Source organism: Xenopus laevis, chromosome 2L, assembly GCF_017654675.1.
Source record: "Xenopus laevis strain J_2021 chromosome 2L, Xenopus_laevis_v10.1, whole genome shotgun sequence".
NCBI classification, from domain to species: Eukaryota; Metazoa; Chordata; class Amphibia; order Anura; family Pipidae; genus Xenopus; species Xenopus laevis.
Window position 1 is genome coordinate 11,801,182 of NC_054373.1, and position 27,250 is coordinate 11,828,431.

The 27,250-nt window shown below is 42.4% G+C and overlaps 1 protein-coding gene across 1 annotated transcript in view; it reads left to right on the plus strand.

Annotated features, from left to right (window-relative positions):
• Positions 1–27,250, plus strand: part of LOC108707858 (G protein-activated inward rectifier potassium channel 2) — an 81,169-nt gene that overhangs the window by 43,410 nt on the left and 10,509 nt on the right. The window contains exon 2 of the mRNA XM_018245894.2: positions 26,084–26,998. Coding sequence (XP_018101383.1) covers positions 26,107–26,998 — 892 coding nt within the window. The 5' untranslated portion in view covers positions 26,084–26,106. The remainder of the gene's footprint in view (positions 1–26,083; positions 26,999–27,250) is intronic.

Genomic DNA, 27,250 nt, shown 5'->3' on the forward strand with positions numbered 1-27,250 from the left:
AACCATGCATCAATTTGAATAAGGGTCTGGGATATGAATAGAAAGATGAGTAATAAAAAGTAGCAATAACAATACATTTGTAGCCTTACAGAGCATTTGTTTTTAGATGGGGTCAGTGACCCCCCATTTGAAAGCTGGAAAGAGTCAGAAGAAGAAGGCAAATAATTCAAAAACTATGATAAAGAAAAAATGAACACCAGTTGGAAAGTTGCTTAGAATTGGCCATTCTATAATATACTAAAAGGTAACTTAAAGGTGAACCACCCTTTAATGTTTATAATTAATTTAATTACTGTATTTACTATGCATGGGGCTCTTTCAATTGTTTTAGAATTAAAGGGCCAGAGTGCCGCAACCTACGATTTTACTGTTTGGGGCTACACTTTAACAGTGGCGTAACTAGATATTACTGGGCCCCACAGCAACTTATTTTTCAGGCCCCCAAAATGTCTAAAGGTTAACCTGTTTTACAAATACTTATTGAAATTGTATATGAATTAGGGTCTCATGGGGCCCCTATACCTCCTGGGTCCCCCTGCAGCTCTGCTTCCTCTGTAGTTCCACCCCTGCACTTTAACCTTGTGCATACAGTGTAGTCAAATGCAGGCAGCGCTGTATTCACCCGGAAAGCTCTAGAATGGAGCGCAAGCTTCTGTGGTTGCGGACAATGGAACAGGGTAGGACATCTGGACAGTAAGGGGGCTCCCCTGTTGCACTTTTGCAAAGAAAGTGGACGCACATTAACAATATAAACACAAATTTGCATTAACAAATTAATTACCTGCCGCTAGCAATAGGAGTAATCTTATGTAATGGATTAATACATTAAGCGCTAGAAGATGCTGCTAATTAGGAATGAGGTAGGAATATTAAACATGCCTTTGGACTATCTGTTGAGCTTGGATTTTTTTCACTTCTTGCCTGCCTGCCCGTGCAACAGATTTTATTGCCCCCTCTGGAGCTCTCTGCTGTGATTATTTGTTCTGTGGATCCAGAGGCAGCCCGTCCATAATCTGTGTGTTCTCGTTACCTGGGGAACAATAGGAACCTTTAGTCGACGCCACAATAACTCTTCTGCACAATCATTCACAGCGAATACAACCAACGGGACAAACTTGGCTCTGCGGTTGGAACGTGATTCGATTTAACCGTAGACCCAGCAGTGCAATAGGTCACAGGCAACTCTAATATTCTGTCCCGGTTTTATTATGCCCCCCCCCCCATCAATGCAGAGACTTCTTGAAATCAATCATCAAAGATTTCAGAAACTCTAGCCCAGAGCTGAAATGGGGAATGTCATTCATCAGCGACCTTGGATTGTGAGCACACGTGTCCAACGGATGATAAAAAGACATCAATGGATCTCATTGATTGGGGCAATTAGAATCAGATAAAGTCAGAAGTTGCTGTAGTGATGGCGATGCATGGGGAAATGGACAGCGATAGCCAAGATTCTCCGTGCCGTGGGCCAGTTATCTACTATTTCACCTGTATGGGGGAGGCAGGTTATAATAAAAAAAAAATGGACCATTTGGACCAGTTCTAGTAATAGTAAATGCTACTTTCTGATTGGTTGCTATGGGTTACAAGACCTTGTGCAAAATGTGCGATTTGAGCCTCTAGAGTCCTGATTATTCTAGAAAAGATGGCCTCGGAGCAGCCATGAGACAAAAGTATAGGGTTGTGTTCTGATTCCCGACCATGTCTTTGATGGTTCCTCAAACCTTAATGAGGTGGTTTCACGTTTAAGTTAACTTTTAATATGTTATAGAATGGCTAATTCTAAGCAACTTCATTATTTATTTATTATATTTTTTTATGTATTTGCCTTCATCCTCTGACTCTTCCCAGCTTTCAAATAGGGGGTCACTGACCCCCATCTAAAAACAAATGCTCTGTAAGGCAGCAAATGTATTGTTATTGCTACTTTTTATTAGTCTTTCTATTCAGACTCTCTCCTATTCATATTCCAGGCTCTTATTCAAATCAATGTGTAGCTGCTAGGTTAATTTGGACCCTAGCAACCAGATTACTGAAATTGCAAACTGGAGAGCTGCTGAATAAAAAGCTGAAAAAACCACAGATATTAAAAAATGGAAACCAACTGCAAATTGTCTCAGAATATTACTCTCTACATCATACTAACAGTTAACTAAAGGCGAACAACTCCTTTAAAGCAGAACTAAAGCCTAAATAAAGAATTGAGCTAAAAATGTTGTACATGATGTTTTGTGCTTCTGTACCAGCCCAAGGCAACCACAGCCCTTTAGCAGTAAAGATCTGTGTCTCCAAAGATGCCCCAGTAGCTCCCCATCTTCTTTTCTGCTGATTCACTGCACATGCTCTGTGCTGCTGTCACTTACTGAGCTTAGGGACCCACTCACAATATACAGTACACATAGAATAGAAATGTCACAATATAAGGCTGATGAGTCATTAATAGGGATGCACCGAAGCCATTATTTTGGATACGGCTGAACCCCCGAATCGAAGCGCATACCAAACCGAATCCTAATTTGCATATGCAAATTAGGGATGGGAAGGGGAAAAATCTTTTACTTCCTTGTTTTGTGATAAAAAATCATGCGATTTTCCTCCCCACCCCTAATTTGCATATGCAAATTAGTATTCCGATTCAGTTTGGCCATGCAGAAGGATTCGGCCGAATCCTGCTGAAAAAGACTGAAACCTGGCCGAATCCTGAACTGAATCCTGGATTTGGTGCATCCCTAGTAATACAGATAATTGCTATATGGCAGCACAGAAACCTCATCAGCATCAGAATTTAATAATCAGCAAACCTGTAGCATCAGCTTATATTACAGGGGAAGCTCATTTTCTGCTGGATAATTAGTGACGAGCCCTAAGCTTAGCTTCTCAACAGCCAATCAGAGCCCACTGAGCATGTGAGTGTCACAGACACTTTCCAAGATGGTGACCCCCTGTGACAAGTTTGAAGTCCTGGATCATTGCTGCTATTGACAAGCTGAGACTTTAGCCTCGTGCAATAAGTTCACAATATAAAATATGTCATTTTTAGCCATATTCTTTTTTAGGGTTTAGTTCTCCTTTTATTTGGCCATTGGATTCATTCGTGGTGCCGAAACAACGGCCACCTCCACCAATAACTCATTGGTGGTCGTTCAGTGAGCAGTTAGGAAAGATGAAATATCCCATGAGGACAGCTCCATGCCAGACAAAGGACACAGTCCTCTGCGGAGAAGTCTCTGCCCATCTCTGATCAGTTTATTGAAGTCAAAGTTGGACAAAACTGAGCAGATACTAATCTGGCACCAAATGATTGGATCTTGTCATGAGTGGTTTGAAAGACCCATGAAGGTTTTTATTAAAACACACAGACTCATACATGTGTCATAGGCCAGGTCTTCCCAAGTCCAACCCCTGTAGAGCTACGGCACTAAATGTGTTCTTTATACTGTGACAGGTCTTAGTGGATCAACTCTGGTGGAGCTTTGTTGCACAAATACAGACAAAGTAAAGATGGCAAAGGCACACCATTGAAATGTGCAAGTCACAGCAGCTTGTTACCGCAGAAAAACATATAAAGTATTGCTGGGGGGGAAAGGGAGGGAGTGATATTACTCCAACTTGCAGTACAGCAGTAAAGAGTGGCTGAAGTTTATCAGAGCATAAGTCACATGACTGGGGGCAGCTGGGAAACTGACAATATGTCTAGCCCCCATGTCAGATATCTAAATTAAGTATAATAATCACTATCCTGCAGATAATAAGTCTCTCAGCCTTTATTATAAGGAGGTACAGCTTTACCCCCCCCCCAACAACAACTGACTTACTAGGAATGCTGGGAATATTTTGCAGGAGTAGTTGGACATCTATGTGGAACTTGGGTGTCTTTGAAGCCCAGTGGGTTCCTTGACCCTTGGCGTGTTTTACCTTTTGAAATGAAAGTTATGGAACTGGATGAGGGAGAATGATGCACTGGGGTATTATGGTCTGTGCAGCGCTACCAGTTCCCCCGAATAGACTGAAGCTGAGTCTGATAGACAAGCACAGAAGCCAAATTAAGGGAAAAACGTTAATTATCAACATGTCTTAATAAGAAACAGGGTCAGATTTTAGGGGAAAGGATATTTGGCCCTGGGCCCACAGCATTATAGGGGCCTTATGGGGGGACATATCGATGCAACTGGACATGTTATACTGTGTAAACAGATATTATATTTTTTATACATATATATATAAACACCCAGCGCTGAACTGTGACTCCCAGCATCCCTCTAAAGGGTAAAGGCTGGATGTTCTATAAATTGTTCGACTGTGCACAACCAAGTTTTAGACGAGCAGTGATGGAAACGGCCAGCACCCAATCAGAACGTTCAAATGGTTACAGTGTTGGAGCAATAGCCAATCAGAACATTACAATATTCACAATTTAAAATTTCACAAGCCAACTGCCAAATCCAGCAGCAAAGCCTGTAGTTACATATCTCCTGACACCCTCCACCTGCTCAAATGATCACAGACATAAACATTTATAACTTTTTAAATGTGAGGGATTTGTGAGTTTTTTGGTTTTTTTTAAATGGAATTGTAGATTTATAATCGACTTGACCCCTATAAAACAATATACAGACGGGAAGCAGCGAAATCTGCCTTTGGAATTTTTGAAATATTACAACAAGGGGAAAATTAAATCGGTTACTATAGAAACATGATATAGAAGAATATTTCTGGGGGAATTCGCAGCGGCTACAGCAGAATTTAAACGCTAAGGAACCCCCAATCACAAATGTGGGGTGAGAAGGCGTTTGGGAGATTTTTGGAAGGCGAATGGGTGTAAAAGTGACATTTGTCTTACAACTGCCATCTCTGCCTGTCGGGCGGATTATGTATCAGGGGCCCCCGGTGATTGTTGTTTGAGAGGTCCGTTGCCATGGAGACTCTGGTGTTCCCGACAGAAAGTAAAGGGTTTCCTCGTTGCCCCCCCCAGCGTTCAGGCTCCCAGTCTATACATAGAAAGCAATGGGAAACGAAGGGGAAAATAGTAAAGATGCAAAGGCCCCATGGGGGGTTAATGACAGTGGAAAATACAGAGGGAATCTCTGACAGTCGAGAGAATTCCACTAATCCCCCGAGTGTAACCTAGAGAAATAGACACAAACCTCTCCTTTGTATCCTAAAGGAAATCTCAATCACATACAGAATTTGTTTTATACAAGTATATCCGGAAACCCGTTATCCAGGAAGCTCCGAATTACGGAAAAGCCGTCTCCCATAGTTATAAAAATGAATCCAAATAATAATGAAACAGTAGCTTGTACTTGATCCCAACTAAAATATAATTAATCCTTATTGGAAGCAAAACCAGCCTATTGGGTTTATTTAATGTTTACATGGTTTTCTAGTAGACTTAAGGTATGAAGATCCAAATTATGGAAAGATCTGTTATCCGGAAAGTCCCAGGTCCCGAGCACTCTGTATAAAATGTCCCATATCTGTGTAAAGGGCCGCCATTAGAAATCCCTGGGCCCCTGGGCCCCACCCCCCCCACCCACCCCCACCCCCACCCACCCCCACCCACCCATAGGCCCCACCCACCCCCTGGGCCCCACCCCCTGTTTGGCTTTTCCACTGTTCGGCTGCCCGCAGATCTTCGGCGCTGGCAAGGGGGCCCCCCTTCATGCCCGGGACACTTGTCCCCCCTGATGGCGGCCCTGCCTGTGTATATTAGTCTAGTCTATGAATTAAAATCATTGCATTCTGCTAATTTGTAACCAGGTGCCCTATTTCAGCTCAATTATATTTGTTTTTTGGTGTTATTGGCCCTCCTTCTGCTTCTAAGCTGCTATAAAACAGAGGCACTAAGAATTCTTAAAGGATGGTTCACCTTCAAGGTAACTTTTGATATGTTATAGAATGGCTAATTCTAAGCAACTTTTCAATTGGCCTTCTTTTTTTATCTTACCTAGTTTTTTAATTATTTGCTTTCTTCTTCTGACTCTTTCCAGCTTTCAAATGGGGGTCACTCAGGTACTTTTTGGGGTATATTCATATAATAGTGAAAAGAGAGCTCACCACAGTTCACCAGAGGAATATTTCACGATCCTCCATCCACTCGCTATAGGATATTTTATCACCCTTTGATAAATACGCCTGTAATTTGTAGAGCAGTGAAGAAACTTGGGGGTGGGGGGTTGACACTTTAACTTTTTTTCACCCTTTGATAAATATGCCCTTAAAAATCCTATACAAGTGAAAAGTGAGCCGTGGAGTTCCCCTTTGGAGAGCTGTGTTGAAGTCTAATTTCAGCTTTTGATAAATTTGCCCCTAAACGCTGTACTAGGTTTTGCCGTGTCCTTATCACTTCCAATATATGATTTATTTTGCCAGTCTATTAATATTCGGGGGCTGAGAACGGGAATGTTTAATAGCAATTTCATGTCGTTGCTGGAGTGTCAGCTTTATGTACAGAGCAGCCGCCAGCAGGAACAGCCTGAACCTGAGTCATTTAAAGCCACGGTTCTCAATTTCTCAGCCAGGGCTCCGTCGCTGCTGGATCAGGAGTATTTCTCTCTCTTTCATATCATCTACATGAATTTCCATTTCGGTCACCGGGCACATTTGCATCTGAATAGCGGTGCCCCCCGTGCCCTGCCATTTAGGAAGAAAAAACATTTCCCTTCATGTGTTTTCCCAACTGGAATAGAAAGAACAAAGGGCTGAGACATTAAACCTTGTCATGTGATTTACTTAAAGCTGGGGAATTAATGAGGCTTTTATATCAAATTCTTCTAAGGCTGATGGCAAGCGGGGTGTCTTCTCAGCTGGAGGAAAATGCCCCAAATCTGCCAGTGATGTCTATCAATGGCTTTAACTGAGACCACAGGCACTAACAATAATAATACAGGTTTGGGATCCATTATCTGTAAACCCGTTATCCATAAAGCTCCGGATTACAGAAAGGCTGTCTTCCATAAACTCCATTTTATCCAAATAATCCAAATTTTAAAAAATGTCTCTGTAATAATAAAACAGTAGCTTGTACTTGATCCCAACTAAGATATAATTAATCCTTATTGGAGGCAAAACCAGACTATTTGGGTTTATTTAGGGGCCCATTTACTTAGCTCGAGTGAAGGAATAGAATAAAAAAAACTTTGAGTTTCTAATGTTTTTTTTTTGGCTACTTCGACCATCGAATTGGCTACTTCGACCTTCGGCTACTACTTCGAATCGAACGATTCGAAGTAAAAATCGTTCAACTATTCGACCATTTGATAATGGAAGTACTGTCTCTTTAAAAAAAACTTCGACCCCATACTTCGCCACCTAAAACCTACCGAGGTGCAATGTTAGCCTATGGGGAATGTCCCCATAGGCTTTCTTAGCTTTCTTTAGTCTAAGAAAAATTGTTCGATCGATGGATTAAAATCCTTCGAATCGTTCGATTCGAAGGATTTAATCGTTCAATCGAACAATTTTTCGTTCAATCTCACTAATTGCGGTAAATCCTTCAACTTCGATATTCGAAGTCGAAGGCTTTACCTTCGACAGTCAAATATCGAGGGTTAATTTACCCTCGATTTTCGACCCTATGTAAATCTGCCCCTTAATGTTTAAAAGATTTTCTAGTAGGTGTGAAGATCTAAATAATAGAAAAATACGTTATCTGGAAAGCCCCAGATCCCGAGGATTCTGGATAACTGGATAATCCACACGTGTACAAATCCATCTGGTTGTTCTGGTTGCTTGGGTCGCTGACCCGAACAAGAAGAGATTTACCTCTTATGCTAGAATTTTGGGGTTAAGTTATGCATTGTGGGTAAAAAAACATGCCAGCTGCACTTGCTCTTGTAGATGATGCCAAGGTCTAGCCTCCTTCTCTTTTCTTTTCCAATTGTTTTTATTGCCATTTTGACTAAACAAAAGGAACAAAAAGCAGCAAAGCGATAGCTCAGCATAACATTTGTCAACTTCATAATAAGAAAAGAATTATTACACAACAATAAATTGCTAACAAAACCTCAAATAATGACAATAACAAAATTCATCAAGGGAAATAAAATGATATAAAAAAAGATAAAATAAGATAAACTCTTCCTCTCTCTAGCCTCCTTCTCAAGTCGTAGTTCTCCTTTAAATTGTGGCACCTCCAGTCTTTTTGGTTTTTTTTCCTTTCAACCCGTTTGTATAGAAATCTCCATTATTGCTACCAAGGTGTAACGGCTGTGGTGCTGCAATTAATTAAGCAGCCATGTTGTAATTGTTATCTAAACGTGTCAGCGGTAGATAAATTGGATCCATCAGTCATTAACATCTGGCAGCCGACTGTCATATCTAATAAGGGCACTTTTACATCCGGGCGGCAGAACTAGTACAAGGTAAGAAGATGTCAGGTTATTAGCTGGAGACTGGGGGAATCATGATGGGAATAGGGCTGAAGGTGTCGAGATCCTAAGAACCGAATGTGTCAGAATGGATCCTTGGGAAAATAATCTCAGTACAGAGTAACACAGTCGCTACCTACTACCCTAAAACCAAGACAGTAACGTCCCCCATACTTCTCTAGGCTCGTGTAGTCTCTGCTGGGATGTTCCTCTCTCTGCCATTATTTTTAATGCAAACAACCTATCACCTGTGGGACCCTGACCTCAACCCAATTCAAGAGTCAAGAATGAGTTTATTGTCATTCCATCCATATACGTTTGTACAGTACACAGTGAAACGAAACAACGTTTCTCTAGGACCCTGGTGCTACACAACATAGATGTACCGGACAACAGACTAAAAGTGCAAGTGCAAAAATATGCAACTCCTGCAAGACAGGACAGCCCAATGCAGGGACAGGACAAGTAAGTGCACACTCAGCAGATGTAATATGTTAAGTAAATAATGCTAAACGTCAGACATGATGGGTGTATCATTGTGATATGATAGTAGTAAGAACATGATAAAGAACATGATAAAGTGCAGATGTGCTCATAGAGAACAATTGTATCCAATGAATGAGTTGGAACATTGATGTCAGCCAGGCCTGATCCCCAACATCCAGTGTCTGTCCCAATGGGAGAAATTGTGGTGGGTCCTGGCCCCAGGGGATTTCAGGTGGTGGGCAAGAGGGCAAGGTCGACAATGGTGGCAGAGGGAGGAGAAGTTGTTATCAGTGTGGTGGTTGGTGAAGGTCAGGTCCTATGGTGGGCCCTTGAGCCTCCAAACCAACATTTACTGCTAGCCGAAATTATATCCCATGACTCAAAGTCCATAAAAATCCATATTTATTCAATTAGCATGTTAAAAAGTTTTACCTACTGACCCCATGACAATCCACCTAACGCGTTTTGTACGCTCCAGGGGTCTACAAGCTCAAGCTTGGATCTAAAAGTTCAAGCTTGGGTCTACAAGTTCAAGCTTGGGTCTAAAAGTTCAAGCTTGGGTCTACAAGTTCAAGCTTGGGTCTAAAAGTTCAAGCTTGGGTATACAAGTTCAAGCTTGGGTCTACAAGTTTGAGCTTGGGTCCACAATTTCAAGCTTGCAGATGATCATCTCCAGAGTCCTGAATATCTCACATGTACCTTTTTACTTCCATTAAAAAAAATACATTTTGCTAAAACCAAACTAGAAATAGTAAGGTGAACCCTTCATCTTCTCTCCCACCTCCTAGTCCAGGTGTGTCCTTTCATGTCAGAGATAAAGAATCCATTCCATGGTTTCCAGTGACCTGAATGGCAACAGATGGCATCTCATATATTGGAATGGCGTCCTTCTTTTCTTGTATGCAGCTTCCCGCCGATCCAACGAAACTTGTTGGGAACCCGGCCAGGATTCCCTATTGCTGGACAGCCATAGATGTAAGAGCATATTTCAGTTATGAAGGTTGCCGGGGTGCAATAAATTTTATTATTGGGCGCTTCTGATTGGTTCTTAATTGGTATGTAGGTGGGTAGAATTTAATACATACCACTGTGGACTGGAAAACATTCTGGAACCCATTTACCTGTAGATACACCCTTGGGTAGAATATTCCTTGAGGCAAGTAAGGGTCCCTTGGGTGACAATGACTGCACAATAAACCCGTTTCAACCCCTATGTCTATTTATAGTAAATATCTTCCTAGTCTGCCTGTTTTTTGGTCTGCAGCTGAGAAGGCTATCTGGTTGCCAGGGCAACCCAAAAAAAAACAGATTGAGTGCTTACAGCTATTTTTGTTTGTCTTTCTAGTCACAGCCTCATAGTGCAGTCTGAATTCCTGCCTTGTTGCTTAGGTCATTTATCATACTAACCAATATTTTGGTAATAGAAAGAGAAGAGAAATGTTTGCCACTCCCATTTTATGGCCACACCCCCTAATTGGCATGTTCATTTTACATGGAAAATTTGAACACATTTCTGTGGTTTTTAGGGTCAGGTTTTGATGTGTTATTACAGTTTTGCTGATGAAGGGGAATTGCTTTTTAAGCTGCAAGTCACAGTTTCCCCAAGAGACCTGCTTATCTTATATAGTTAAAATTGTTTCTTTGCTTATCTTAAATTGTTACAAAAGTATCTCAGTGCACCTGCCACACATTCTGGGCTCTCTGCCTCTTAGTATTATTTATTTAGTTATTATTTAGAAACATCATTTTCTGGCTGTTCAGTGCAGAAGATCAAAGAGAAAGTCGGGACATTACAGTACCGATCTGGGACTGTGAGTTGAGCTGTCAATATCGGGATTATCCCGTGAAAAACGGGACCAGTTGGGTGGTATGATTTATCCTTAGCAACCACATAGCAGTTTCGATTGCAAGCCTGAGTACTGCACATAGATACACGTACACACGAGTATAACGCTTGATGGCGTAGCCTTTACTGCTCGGTATATAAAAGGGGAATGTGTATATTTCATTACTGCCACTTGATGGAACGCGTTTGGCATTTACTAAGGTAACACACCTGATTGTGATCTTCAGCCCTTGAGGCTCACAGATTGTATAATAATAATACGGGCAGAGATGTTCCTTCTTTATCTCTGTCATTTTCTGATGTGTCTGGGGAAAAGGGATTTGGAGCTAAAATATATGAGAGAGGAGGGATGACAGTGAGTGGCATGTAATACGCGTTTCCCACGGTCCCTGTAGCGTCTCTGGGTCGATGACTGGCCTGAGGTTTATAAGCAGAGACAGCTTCTTACTCTGTTCAACTGCCTCCGCTCCCTTGTTTCTGCTTATTATTCCTCCTCGGAGGCTCTCCCCTTAGTTCTGTATTGTGAATTATTTCAAAAAGGTAAAGGGGCTCATGTATGATGACCCCCCTGTAATAAATGAGTGAAAGAGCCATTTATTTTTGTACTCTGCACATCGGCCAATATCTTTGTGCTCCAGAATGGATACCAAATGGTTCAGAACAAATCCTGCTCCTATTTGTAGTTACTAAGGATATGTATTTGGGTTCCTTCTCATAGGTTGAGAATCTGTGTGCTAAACAGAGATGAACAGTGAAACTGAAAGCACTTTATAGAGCAATGGTGAGTGGAGGAGAAGGCAGTTCATCACATAATCCTTTCATTTGGGGCAGTGTCACACGGAGCAATTTCAGGCATTTGTGGGGTGGGTCTAAACCAGGGGTGCCCAAAAGGTAGATCGGGATCTATCACTAGACCTTTAACTGGTGATCAGTAGATCTCAAGACACTGCAAATAAACAGCTTGTCTAAATCTCCCTCCTGTTTTATTCTTTTTCATTCGGAGTTTCATTATGTTATGGTTACATAAGACATTTTCTCATAAATCAATTTTTAAGTAATATTTTATAGATGTAGATCATAATGGGACATCGTCACTAAAAGTAGACCTCACATAAGTCAAGTATGGGCACCCCTGGTCTAAATTGTCTGCGGTAAGAAATGACTTAAAATGACAATTTTTCTAGGCAATGTAATAATGTGAGTAGGTACAGTAGCCACTTGGCAATCTGATAACACAGCATTTCTCACCCCATCCCTCAAACTTTACCTATTTACCAGCGTCTGACTGGGGGGTCCGAATCCACCGGGGCTGCTGCATCAGGGCCTTCAAGCACACCCCTGGTCCCTGACCCCCCCTCCACCACCTCCACGGGCCCCCACCCCAGTCGCAACCCCCCTCCCACCAGTGAGTATCTAGTTTTCAGTTATAAATTGGGGCGGAGATGGAGGAGCGTACAGTTTTAGGCAGCATGGGGAGCGAGTCTGGGCCTCTTCTTTCCTGTTTCAAATCCCTATACATAAAGCCAGGACCATACAGATTGGGTTTGATGAGGTGGGCAGTGTTGGCGGGCCCCACTGACCCAGATCCAGTCCCCCACCCAAACCACCTCCTGTCCAGCCCACCTCCTTTCCTCTTCCCTGACAAAACCCAATAACAGAGGAGGTGCTGCCCCCCTACATGCGCAGGATGGCAGGGTGCGGTGCAAGGTTGGGTGCCGGGAGTCAGTTCCCATTTAGGGTCCAGACAGTCGCACTCCCGGTGGGCCCAGGACACACCAGTCAACACTGGAGGTTGTAGTGAAAGAACATGACTGGTCTGCACAGAGCCTTGGACTCAACCAAGCTGAACCCCTGTGAGATGAACTGGAACCCCAACTGAAAGCCAGGCCTGATCCCCAATATCCATGCCCAAAATCTGGGAATGAGATGTTGGACAGGCAGGTGCCCGGTACTTTTGGCCATAAAGCAGGTGAAATGGAACAGAAAATGACATGACAATGAAACACAATATTATAGGATGTTAGTTTTTTTGAAACTGCCCTTTTGATATGCAGCTGTCCCCATGTATTATAGGCTGTCTCTTTCCCACTTGTCCTGCACTCTTCCCTCCTCCAGTTCCCTGTCACTCCCAGCGGCCCCTTCCCTTTTTCATCCCAGTGGCGCATATAATGCACTTTCATTCATTGTCACCATCTATTTAACCAAATGTCAGCTCCTTCCCAACAAACGCTTTCTCCGAAAACAAGATTAAGCCACAACCCTGAGCAGCGCAATGTGAGGTTAGCAAAAATGCATCAAGTCATTACCCACTGTCACACGGGATCAGAAAATAACTGCTGCAGCCCAGCACTCTCCTGACAGCTGCCAATAACCCTGAGACTGTCTGTGTGCAACAACTGGGACGCCTATGCTGGTGAAATGCATGGATTCCTAAATCATGTTATATAATGAGTATATCAATACCCAGGCATGCCACATAGGAATGAAATAATTGCATATATGCTTGTGTGTGCGCTGTACATAATGATAATGTACCCCCTACTGTAAATGATAAGGATATTAGAAGTCACTGAGGGGTTGTTCTGTGACCATATAAAGGCACAAGGCTGCAGGCTGAGTTATACAGGGAACTCTGAGTATCACTCATGTATTATAAGGGATAATGTACCCCCTACTGTAAATGATAAGGATATTAGAAGTCACTGAGGGGTTGTTCTGTGACCATATAAAGACACAAGGCTGCAGGCTGAGTTATACAGGGAACTCTGAGTATCACTCATGTATTATAAGGGTTAATGTACCCCCTACTGTAAATGATAAGGATATTAGAAGTCACTGAGGGGTTCTGTGACCATATAAAGGCACAAGGCTGCAGGCTGAGTTATACAGGGAACTCTGAGTATCACTCATGTATTATAAGGGATAATGTACTCCCTACTGTAAATGATAAGGATATTAGAATTCATAAAGAATAAGGCTGAATACTGATAATTCTATATAAGTAACTGAGCTCCAAGGAGACATCTCATATCCTTATATCTTTGAAGCAGGGCTGGATCATCACCCATGGAACACTGCACTGGAGAAGGTGACAGACCACTTCACTGACACTATTGCCAAATTGTTCACCTCTAACCTCGTTCAACCAATCAGTGATGAGCTTTATACAGCCAGTTGTAGATAAAATTATAAAAAGTGATTGTTTGATTGGTTGCTATGGGTTATGGGTGCAAAGTCACCAGGTGTAAATAAATGAGCCCTATTGTGTCTGTTCCAGATTAGAATAATGCAGAATACAGACAGATGTACATATGTGTATATATATATAGTGTATATATATATATAGAGAGAGAGGGGGGGGGCTGCTTCTCTTGTGGCACATTTGTTCTCATTCTCAGGAGTCAGTGGGATGTTATTGGTTCCAGTTCACAAGCTTCTCTCCCCCATATTAATTAGCAGATGGGGCCCTGTGGCCCTTCCCTAGGCAAAGCTCACATTAGTTTGAGACAGATTGTGCTCCTTAGTGTACGTTGGTAACCACGGCAACGCCTCGATTCGCAGGCTTTGCCCGAAATGCACAGGTGGCACCCGTTCGAGGGAAATAGGTTTCGCTCCAAAGATCAGCCACGTGTCTCTACTGCATATAACTAGAATTCTGCCTGTACACTCTCTACTGAGTATCCCTGGCATGTTGAGTTCATGACCTATATCTGTTGCAATCATGAACTACAACTCCCATGTGTTACTTACAATCCAGCCGGCAGCTCTCCAGGTAATGATATTCCCATAATGCATAGCAAACTATGTGGGACATTCACTAAGATTCGTTGTTGCACCAGCGTCTGCTTCGCCGCACTTCGCCAGGCGTATTTTCGCCAGCGCTACGCAAATTCACTAAAATCCGAAGTTGCGCTCAGAGGAAGCGTAAGGTTGTGAAGTTGCGCTAGCGTTAATTCGCCAAGCAAAGCGAAGTTACACTAGCGATGCTTAATTTGCATACGGCGCCAAATTGAAGTTACAATGGAGGTATATGTAGCAGCACTACACAAGCCTGGGAAACCTTCAAAACAGCAAATAAAATTTTTATTTTGCCCTACACATGTGCCCACTGTATAGTTAAGTTGCCATGAGTTAGGAAATGTAGGGGGGAAGGAGGGTAGCCCCAAAAAAAATTTCGATCTTTTTCAGCCTATCACCCATAAAAAATGAAAAAAACGCCAGCGTTTTTTGGGACTTAGAAAAATTTGTTACTTTTTTTGAAGCAATCCCTATCTACTCTATTGCACTTCGCCTGGTCTGAGGTGGTGAATGAAGTCTGGCGTAAAAGGTAGCGTTCAGAATAATTTGCGCATCAGTGAATTTGCGTAGTTACATCCGTTGCGCAAATTCGCCAGGCGTAAGGGTGCGAAATAACACTAGGGAATTTACGCCAGTGTCCGTTAGTGAATCGGCGAATTAACGAAAATGTGCTATGCTGGCGCATTCACACTAGCGTTAGGTGCTTCGTCGTTTAGTGAATTTGCCCCTATACCTCCTGCTGCCTCCTTTGAGAACTGACTGCAGTAGAAAACGGCAATTAATGGAGGGCTCTCCCTTTATACAAATTTAGCAAAGGGCACAAGAGTCAAGGCGCTCACCCAAATAGAGTAAAAAAAAATAAAATACGCCAAGCTACAAAAGTTACTCTGCACACGGCATCATTAGTACAGACGTTTAAGGTATGCAAATAAATGGTTTATTAAAGCATATAATTACAGCAATGTATAATTACAAAGTCATTAAAACTTATCATTTAGTACATATCAAACACGGTGTCCCAACAAAAACAACAGCCCTTTAGGCTTGTAAGGCAAACAAGTTGGTGTGTGGGAGAAAACCCCAATATTTCGGACACCAAGTCCTTTGTCAATGGGGTTCCCAACTTGTCTGCCTTACATTGTTGTAGTTACTGTATATCCTTTATTAAACCAGGGGTGGTTCACCTTTAAGGTCATTTTTAGTATATTATAGAATGGCCAATTATAAACAACTGTTCAATTGGTTTTCATTATTTATTTTCTTATAATTTTATAGTTATTTGCCTTTTTCTTCTGACTCTTTGCAGCTTTCAAGTGGGCGTCGCTGACCCCGTCTAAAAAACAAATGCTCTGTAAGGCTACAAATGTATTGTTATTGTGACTTGGTATTCCCCATCTTTCTATTGAGCCTTTCTCCTATTCATATTCTAGTGTTTTATTCAAATCAATGCATGGTTGCTAGGGGAATTTGCACCCTAGCAACTAGATTGCTTAAAATGCAAATTTTATGTCGAATAAAAAGCTAAATAATTCAAAAACCTTAAATAATAAAAAACAAAAAACAATTGCACATTGTCTCAGAACATCGCTCTCTACGTCATACTAAAAGTTATCGCAAAGGTGCATCACCCCTTTAAAGGAGAACTAAACCCTAAAAAATGAATGTGGCTAAAAATGGCATATTTTATATAGTGAACTTATTGCACGAGGATAAAGTTTGAGCTTGTCAATAGCAGCAATGATCCAGGACTTCAAACTTGTCACAGGGGGTCACCATCTTGGAAAGTGTCTGTGACACTCACATGCTCAGTGGGCTCTGATTGGCTGTTGAGAAGCTAAGCTTAGGGCTCGTCACTAATTATCCAGCAGAAAATGAGCTTCCCTGGCTGTAATATAAGCTGATGCTACAGGTTTGCTGATTATTAAATTCTGATGCTAATTGCACTGGTTTCTGTGCTGCCATGTAGTAATTATCTGTTTTAATTACTAATCAGCCTTATATTGTGTTTTCTGTTTTCATGTTAGTTACATTGTTGTTACAAAATTTCTAGCTACTTCTTTAGTTAGGCTTTAGTTCTCCTTTAAGTGTCTGTACTAATGATGTGGTGTGCAGTAGTGAAGTGTGGGCCCGCCCGATACCCGTGGGACCCTTGGATTTACCCGGGGTCGGTTGGGTTCGGGATGACCTGCACATCACTAGTGTCCAGAGCAACTTTTGTAACTGACTGCAGTAAAACCCCAATTGTACATTTTCCTGGATTATTCACGGATTATTCGTGGTCCCATTCTTGTACGCTCCATTAATTTTCTTTCACGGATTTTATGTTTTCCCAAATTTTATGTTCGGGCCCTTGAGAAACATAAAAGTGGGGTTCTACTGTAATGTTCGGGTCAGGAAAAACTCAACCCGCACCCGACCCTAACTCACAAAAGCTTCCAGCACCCTACTGATACCTAGAGTGCATCTCCAGAGTGCAGAGAGCTCTGCTGATTTAGGGAATGTATTCTCATAATGAGCAATTACCCCAGTACATGCGTGTGCCCCAACATGACCACCCACACTGGGAGCTCTCTTATGGTGTATGGGGCACTCACTCATTATGTGTATTGTATACTTGTGCCCCAGCATGGCCACCTACATCAGGTGTGCACAGTGGTGTAACTTGGGAGCATCAGGCCCCCCCACTAAAAAATCTACTGAGGGGCCCCTCTCCCAAACTGCTCGTACCACACCTCCCGGGCCCAGACCGCAATGCTATTTTAAAGGTACAAGACGGTTGGGAAGGGGGACTATGATACAGTAGACCCCACGGTCTGGACCCTCCTTGTTGCCCAGGCCAACCCTGCTGCTGGGTCTGCTGTATAGGTAATTACGCCACTGGGGCCACAGCACTCAATATTCTTTAATATTCTTTAAAAAAAATACTATTGTGTCTACTAAAAATGCATGAACACATGAATTCAACCCAGTGGGCTGGTTTTGCCTCCAATAAGGATTAATTATATCTTAGTTGGGATCAAGTACAAATTTTGTTTTATTATTACACAGAAAAAGGAAATCATTTTTAAAAATGGGAATTATTTTTTTAAAACGTAGTCTATGGGAGACGGCCTTGCCATAATTCTGATCTTTCTGGATAACAGATCCCATAACAGATTCTGTGTGCTCTGGTGTCATAACAAGTGTGCATGTACATGAGTGCATGGTGCTGGGGGAACATTGTGAATGCGACCTGCTGATTGGTTGCTGTTTTCTGCACCTGTTTGGTATGGAGATCCAAATTACAGAAAGACCCCATATCTATAAAACCCCAAGTCCAGAGCATTCTAGTAAACAGGTCCTGTATCTGTATATCAGACCCCTCTCTACCAACCTGATACAGTGCAAATGTGCTACAGGAGGCAGAAGGTGCTGATTTTACTCTACCACCCTACATCATTTTAAATAGGGATCTAACACCTTATAAAATTGTATTTTATCTCTTTCCACTTATTCCCATCTGGTTCCTGGGTCCTGCTTGCCTCACCAATAAAACTGGGATTAGCCGAGTCAAATGTAACTCCCCGGCCTCTCCCGTGAAAGCGGCGAATTGATTGCGACTGCAGTGATTTGCAATGGCAGTTTATTTGGCAAGTCAGCAAGGAATACATTCATAGTAAATTCACATGTCAGCAAGTGCAAGATGAGCAGCCAAGCTTAACAGACCAATATTTACAGTGATGATTAGAGCAGGGCCAGGCAAGAGGAACACTGAATGGGCTGCGGCATGAGAAACATGTACAGCAACCCATTAGCACCCTGTTATCACTGAATACACTAACCCACCCACTCGCCTCACTGTAAATAACAGCACCTTCTCTCTCTCTCTGTTTATTTATATATCTCAGTGGATATTAGTGGGGCCGAGTATCCCAGCAAAACCCATAGAATGTTCCTATTTCAGGTGAAGGAAAGGCAGAATAGAAAATAAACCGGAAACAGGATTTATTCACTCCACGCTGTCACTTTAAAGGATTTGATCCTGTTTTAAAGGGGTTGTTCGCCTTTGAGTTAACTTTTAGTATGAGGTAGACAATGATATTCTGAGTCAATTTGCAATTGGAGTTCATTTTTTATTACTTGTGGTTTTTGAGTGATTTAGCTTTTTATTCAGCTCTCCTGTTTGAAATTTCAGCAATCTGGTTGCTAGGGTCCAAATTCCCCTAGCAACCATGGATTAATTTGAATAAGAAACTGGGATATAAATAGGAGAGGCCTGAATAGTAAGACGAGTAATAAAAAGTAGCAATAAACAATACATTTGTAGCCTTACAGACCATTTGTTATTTTAGATGGGGTCAGTGACCCCCCCATTTGAAACCTGGAAAGAGTCAGAAGTAAAAACTATTAAATAAATAAATACTGAAGACCAATGGAAAAGTTGCTTAGAATTGGCCATTCTATAACATACTAAAAGTTAACTGAAATAGAAAGAGGGATAAAAAGATTTGCTGCATGAAATTTGGCGGGGTATGAAAGTTTCAACACATTTCTGTGGTTTTTATTATTACAGTTATTACAGTTTTGCTAATGAAGGTGAATTGCCCTTTGGGGCAGAGACAAACGCTGCTTTTTTGGGAGATTAGTCGCCCAGCAACAAAACGATTCTTCTTCGGGCGACTAATCTCCCAGAACTGCCGTCCCGCCGGCTAGAATGAAAATCGCAGGATTGCACTCGGAACGCTTCATTTTCCGAAGCTGAAATCGGCTAAAGTTTAGTCGCTGGGCCCGAAATAGCAGCATGTGTCTCTGCCCTTAAGCTGCAAGTCACAGTTTCCCCAAGAGACCTGCTTATCTTAATTAGTTACAATTGTTTCTTTGCTTTTTTTTACAAAAGTATCTAAGTGCATCTGCCCCATATTCTGGGCTCTCTGTCGATTAAGTTAGAAACGTTGTATCTTTTTCTGGCTGTTCAGTGCAGGAGATCAAAGAGAAAGTGGGGACATTTCAGTAATAATCCGGGACTGCGGGCTGAGCTGTCAAAATCGTGACTGTCCCGCGAAAAACGTGACAGTTGAGGGTATGTCCCCAGTATATCAGCAGTGGGAGAGACAGGGAAACTTTATTCATTTATTCATTTACTTTATTTCATTCAGCTTCATTCAGAGCGTCCCCGGGAGTCACAACTCATAGAGTTTCTTTGTGAGCCAGTGACGTCGGCACAGGGATTCATTGTTACCCCCAAAGGCTCTGTGAGCAGTTTGGGAATCAGCTCGGGACACTTAATAGAAGCATGGCTGCCCCTGGGTATTACCATTAAATGATTTCAATGCTCAGTGTCTGGGATCTACAGCCTCATTCCACTGAAAATGTAAATATAACATTGTAATAAGGACAGAATCATTAGTGGACAGTTCTTTTGTATAATGGTGTTACATGTTATATTTAATCCAGCCTCCTAAATAGAAAGGTTAGATATTTATTCTTATTCTCCCTTCCAGTTCCTTTTCACTGGGACCTCCCACCCCTGCTCTACATGATGGGGATTCACTTTAAAAGGGGACATTTACCTTTAAGCTTATTTCTGGCATGTTATAGAATGGCTAATTCTAAGCAACTTTTCAATTGGTCTTCTTTTTTATAGTTTTTGAATTATTTGCCTCTTTCATCTAAAAAAAAAAAATCTCTGCAAGGCTACACATTTATTGTTATTGCTACTTCTTATTACTCGTCGTCAGGCATATTCAGGCCTCTCCTATTCATAGTCCAGTCTCTTATTCAAATCACGCATGGTTGCTAGGGTAATTTGGACCTAAGCAACCAGATTGCTGAAGTTGAAAACTGGAGAGCTGCTGAATAAAAAGCTAAATAACTCAAAAACCATGAGTAATAAAAAATGAAAACCAACTGCAAATTTTCTTGGAATATCCCTCTCTACGTCATACTAAAAGTTAACTCAAAAGTGAACAACCCCATTAAAACTGGTAGGGTGGTCTTAGCACTCCCAAACTTTTACCCCATGGAAACACCATCCTAGCAGGTGAGTTCCAGTCCATTCCAACACAAGGGTTATATATCACAAAGGGATGGAGATCCAGTACATAAATATATTTAATAGAGATAGTTGATACCAGTGGTGTAACTAGATGTTACTGGGCCCCACAGCAAATTAGATTTAGGGTCTCCGACATATCCAGAGGTTGTCCTTAATTAGGGCCTCATGGGACCCCCTATACCTCCTACCTTCCCCCCAGCAGCCTCAGGATCTGCTGCTTCTGTAGTTACACCCCTGGTTAATATCGATATATAACTATATTTTACTGTATAAAATGCCATTACAAGGCAAATGAATGTGTTTTGATCAGTATTGGGGCATAGAGCTCAATGTATAGTGAACTGTCCGAAATCAGTATGGTAATGCCTATCCATAAATATATATATATATATATATATATATATATATATATATATATATATATATATATATATATATATATATATAAAAATATATATATATATATATATATATATATATAGCAATATATAGAGAGAAAAGGGATATTCTGTGCACTCAGAATGATATCTGGCATAGTAACAAAATACATATTTAATGGAAGAACAATGGATTTGTCCCTGAAAATGATTGATCAGCCTGTGCTGGAGCGTCTGTTGGATTAAATATTTCAGCAGTTGCCCGGAGGTGGGCTCATTCTCTCGATTGTTGATACAAAGCATATGGCGCAGGTGTGTGACTGTAACACAAAGGTTTGTGTGTCTCTGCCGTCAAAGTAGCTTTGTCTGAGCTCATTAAATATTCCTTCATTGGAAGAATTGCCCGACTTTAGGGGTGTTTCGCTGTTTTCATTGCCAGGGGGCCAGAGTTAAGGACATGGGGCCCCAGTATTGATTGAAATCTAACAATAGAAATATTTAGAATTCAGCAATATGCATAGAGACGTTTCCATTTTTTCAAGTGCCGGCACTTTAAGTAAAGGCCCCCATAAACAGGCCGATAAAAGCTGCCGACAGACCGAGTCGGCATCTTACTGGCCCATGTCTGGGGCCACCTGACAGGCTTCCCCAATCGATATCTTTCCAAAAGTTGGCCAGATCTCGATCGGGCAGGTTAAAAAAATTCAGTCGGATCGCGGGCATATCTATGCGTGTATGAGGTCCCGCGATCTGATCGGTCCCGCCCGTATCGGATCCATTATGATCCGATCGTGGGCCCTCTTCAGTGTAGGCATATTGGGGAGAGATCCGCTCTTTTGGCGACATCACCAAACGAGCGGATCTCTACGTCTATGGCCACCTTAAAAGGGCAGATTATGCTTGTGCAGTAACACATAGCGACCAATCAAATCACTGCTTTCATTATTCTAAATTACAGATGACTAATCAGTTCTGACTTGGGTTAATTCACTATAATTAACCGGTACCGCATGCCATATGCATAAGCCAATCATAAGGAAACATAGGAGGCAGTATAGTAATCAGGGCAGCCATCAGGGGGGGGACAGGGGGGAGAGTTGTAGGGGGCCCCGAGGGTAAGGGGGGCCCGGCCACGCCACACTTACTTGATTAGCCGGGCCCCCCATCTTTATGAGAGCTGCTGACTTTGGGAAGGCATGGACGTTTAAGGGGCCCTGGCCACCAATTTTCTCATAATGTGGGGGGGGCCTGACCACCAATTTTGGCCACCAATTTTTTTTTCTCATGTGGGGTCCTAGCCACTGATATTTTTTAATGGGGGGGCCCTGGCCACAAATGTTTTTTTATGGGGAACCCTAGCCACCGATATTTTTTTTGTTTTTTTACTGTGTGGTGGGGGGCGGACCTGTGGGGTGGGGAGGGCGGACCTGTAGGTGGGGCTTGCGGTGGGTGCAGCCCAGGGGGCCCAGGAAATTTTGTCGTATGGGGCCCTGCGATTTCTGATGGCGGTCCTGATAGTAATACAAGGGGCAAAAATCCCTCCAGGTCTAGTAACCAAGAGCAACCGGTGCATAATAAGTCTCAGTTATGATTGCAAGGGCAAGTGCAAAGTGCTAAAATGGATGCAAAATTGAGCCATTAATTTGTATCCATAGGTGCTACATGCACTTGGTAGAGGGCAAATGTGCCCATGGATGCTAGGGACCCCTGCAAGTACTGGCACCCAGGAAGTGGGGTAGTTTCAAGGTTCACTAGTGAATTGCATAAATAGCACCCACCGACTTGCATCAAGTGAATTGTCTCAGCTCTGCTAGAATTAGATCCGCTGTGCAAATGAGCCCAGTAAAAACTTTATTATACCAAGGTATATTTATTTCCCATATATGGGGGTTCCACAGACTCCTCTGTATGACATCATCACTATAATATAATCTGGCCAATGAGTGGAAAAGTTGGGCAGCGCAGATCTAAGGGCAACAAACAGAGCAAATGATCCGGGGGAAATGTATCCCGAATCTGTTATTTTAGGCACAGTCTAATAAGTGCAGCAGGGCAGCTGAAGGGTTAACACCACAGCCATTATCACCTGCCTGTTACAGAGGCGCCAGATGCAGTTAGCGGCACAGACAGAAATGAGCAGCAGGGTACAATGAGAATGAATAGAGGTGATAACTGCTGAGCTAATTTAATCTTCCCTAAATACACAAGTGTGAGGCTCGGGCCTGGAGTGGCACAGACCACAAAGCATTTATAGCTCCGGCCCATTTATAGTCACTAACAGCTCAATCTGCTCTGCCTTCCTCTCTTGTTATTATTATAGTATTTATTATTCTGGGGCATTGGACATAATAACTGACATGGGACTTTGCACTGGGGCCCCCGGCTTAACAAACTGGCCCTCATGTAGGAGCCTTTCACTCACTAACCATAAAAAATGAATGTGGCTAAAAATGTCATATTTTATATACAGGTTTGTTGATTATTAAATTCTGATGCTAATTGCACTGGTTTCTGTGCTGCCATGTAGTAATTATCTGTATTAATTACTAATCAGCCTTATATTGTGATATTTCTATTCTATGTGTACTGTATATTGTGAGTGGGTCCCTAAGCTCAGTAAGTGACAGCAGCACAGAGCATGTGCAGTGAATCAGCAGAAAAGAAGATGGGGAGCTACTGGGGCATCTTTGGAGACACAGATCTTTACTGCTAAAGGGCTGTGGTTGCCTTGGGCTGGTACAGAAGCACAAAACATAATGTAAAACATTTCTAGCTACTTAGGCTTTAATTCTCCTTGAAGACCAATTTCTCCTATACAATAATTGTGTATAACAATGAGACAGTAGAAAAGGGGCAGGAGATGGTCGGTGTTTCCTTCTCTCTGGTTCATGTGCTTCTCTGCCACCACCAATACATTCTTTGTGTCACTGGAATGTTTTCCCTTTATAATGACTATGATACAATGTTAACGAGCCAATCACTAAAGACGATTATTAGTGACGTTGTTTAATCATAGGGATTATTCTTGGGCATCCGGCATATAACCAACGGACCTGCTTATCTCTGATCATGACCAGCCCACAGCATTCCACCAAAACTGCTCCATCTTGGCCAATGACCTGCCAAGTTCAAACAATTACTTCTCATTACTCCCTGATCTCCCAGCAGATTGTAAGAGACCATGAGAGACATCATTGGTCACCCTCTCCTCCTCCAGTTTCTCTACTCTCTGCCCTCTCTTGTGTTTCCTCCTCCCTTCTCCTGAAGTACCTGTAGAGACCATTGTCTCTCCTCTCTCTCTCTCTCTCTCTCTCTCATACATATCAACATATCATGAAGTCCCCCAAAGTTTCCTCCAGAGGCAACATCAGGCGACTTCGAGATATGTTATTTTAACGCTGGTGAATTCAGTTATTTTCAATGGAGACACATTTTAGGGAGATTTGTTGTTTGCAGTGACGCATGAATAATCTCAGGCAACAAATCTCCCCGTCGGCCACTGCCCTTAAGTTACTATGTTAAAGTCAGAAATGCTCTGCTCCCTTCCCCCTCTAACATCAATAACATCCCGCCATTCTATCCAAGCCTTTGGGTTATCCTTGATTCTACTCTCTACATTTCCAATCGATGACCAAATAAAGTCACTATTTATGTGCAGAATGTTTTTCATATACGGCCATTCATCACACAAGAGCCCATCAAAATTCTAATTCACTCTCTCCTCACGTCACCTATTGACTCCTGGACCTCTCCATTGATTGGCCTTACCCTCAACACTCAACATCTCTCCATCCATGATAAATGCTGCTGCTGCCAGCCTCACACACCCCACCAACCACTCCTTCTCTTCCATTCCCTACATCCCTCTCCACATTTGCACACTCAAGCCTTGACAAGAGCTGCACTGAAATTCCCCAACAAGTTCCAGACCGTCTCCTTGTTTAGCTCAGTTGTCTCACTGCTCCTCCATGTTCCTCTATAAACCACTGCCACCTGCTCTAGCGAAACTCGGGGAGGCACATTTGTCAACGGTCGAATTTCAAATCCACGTGAGGTTTTTAAAACTCCCATTCAACTAGTCTAAATATATTAATAAAATCAAAGTTTTCCAACTGATGAATTTAAACAACCCGAAAACTAGAATCAAATCCAAATTGAATTCGATCAAACACGATTCGAGTTTTTTCTCCAAAAAACTGATCCCTGGACCTCTCCCATTGACTCAAACAGCAATTCCTACAGGTTTTAGGTGGCGAATAGGCAAATTCTAAATCTTAAAGGGCCAGAGTATGATAGATCTCGAAAATCGATTTTGGATAACACCCTAGTCGAATTTGACAGTTTTGACCATAAAAAACAATTAGAAAATTCTAATTGTCAATTAGACCCTTAATAAATCTGCCCGTAAGTATCACATGTCTCACTTCCCCAACTCACCCACCCCTACACTTTGCTCCTATACCCCCTTCTCCTTTTGGACTGTGTTCTCCAGTGGGCAGGGTTCTCTTTGCCCCCTTCATCAGTCTGCAGATGTATGCACCAATATCCTTTGTATATCACTGCAAATATAGTTCATTAATAATTATAATAATATGTTTATTTTTAATGGGCCTCAAACAGACCAACTGAGCTAGATTGTGCACGAGGCTCCCTAGGGATCCTGCTCGGGGCCACATTAGATCTTGGAGAGACAAAACTTGTTGCTGTGTGCCCAAACCAAAACCTGTCCCAGAATGAGGGTTGCAGGACAATCTAATAGCCTTCCTAGGGTTCCTTTTAGTCCCCTAAAGACCAACCTAGAAAACCACGAATAATGTTGTGTGAGGAAGCCTTATTTACTAAGATAAGCACAAAAACTCACATTTGCCAATGTTAAAGCACCAGTGCGCTCATTAAAACCATTAGTGTTAGTGAAAGGTTTGGTGCAGCCCATCTGGGTCCTGGGTGCAATACTGCATTTTTCAACGATTTATTTTCATTTCATTAGAAATGTCATGTTAAAAAAGCAAAGCAAACGTGGCTACAGGTCTAGTAACCCATAGCAAACAATAAACAGGCAGCATTTACTGGTTATGCGTTGGAAAGGAAATTTAAAAAATGAGCTATTCATGATTATTTTCCATTATTGCGACCTGCTATTTACTAAACATCTTTTTATGTTTCACATGACCAGTGTCACCAACGTAACAAGACCAGATGGAGCAGGACGTGGAGAGCCCCGTCACGATACAGCAGCCGATCAAGTTGCCCAAACAGGCTCGCGAGGACCCGGTCAGGTCGAAATGCTCCAAACGGAAGATCCAGAGGTACGTCCGCAAAGACGGAAAGTGCAACGTCCACCAAGGCAACGTCCGAGAGACCTACCGCTACCTCAGCGACATTTTTACCACGTTGGTGGATCTCAAGTGGAGGTTGAACCTGTTGATATTCATCATGGTTTACACGGTGACTTGGCTCTTCTTCGGGTTCATATGGTGGCTCATCGCTTACATTCGGGGAGACCTGGAGCATATAGGAGATAAAAAGTGGAACCCCTGTGTGGATAATCTCAATGGGTTTGTTTCTGCTTTTTTATTCTCCATCGAGACTGAGACCACCATCGGGTACGGGTACAGGGTCATCACGGACAAGTGTCCCGAAGGGATTATACTTTTACTGGTCCAGTCTGTTGTAGGGTCGATTGTGAACGCTTTCATGGTGGGCTGCATGTTTGTGAAAATATCCCAGCCGAAGAAGAGGGCGGAGACACTCGTCTTCTCCACCAACGCCGTCATCTCCATCCGGGACGGGAGACTGTGCATGATGTTCCGAGTCGGAGACCTAAGGAACTCGCACATCGTGGAGGCATCTATACGCGCCAAGCTCATCAAATCCAAGCAAACCAAGGAAGGGGAGTTTATACCGTTAAATCAGACGGATATCAATGTGGGCTACGATACCGGAGACGACCGTCTGTTTCTCGTGTCGCCGCTGATTATAAGCCATGAAATCAATCAGCACAGTCCCTTCTGGGAGATTTCCAAAGCTCAGCTGCCGAAAGAGGATTTCGAGATCGTGGTCATTCTGGAAGGGATGGTCGAAGCTACAGGTAATCGGCTTGTTGTCTAGGCAGAGCTTTCATGGCCTGTGACTTTAAAGGAACAGTAATAATAAAAGCACAGTAATACACAGTAGATAACAGATAAGTACTACTATAGTTTATATAAACAAGCTGCTGTGTAGCCATGGGGGCAGCCATTCAAGCACAGGGCACACAGTAGATAACAGATAAGTACTACTATAGTTTATATAAACAAGCTGCTGTGTAGCCGTGGGGGCAGCCATTCAAGCACAGGATACA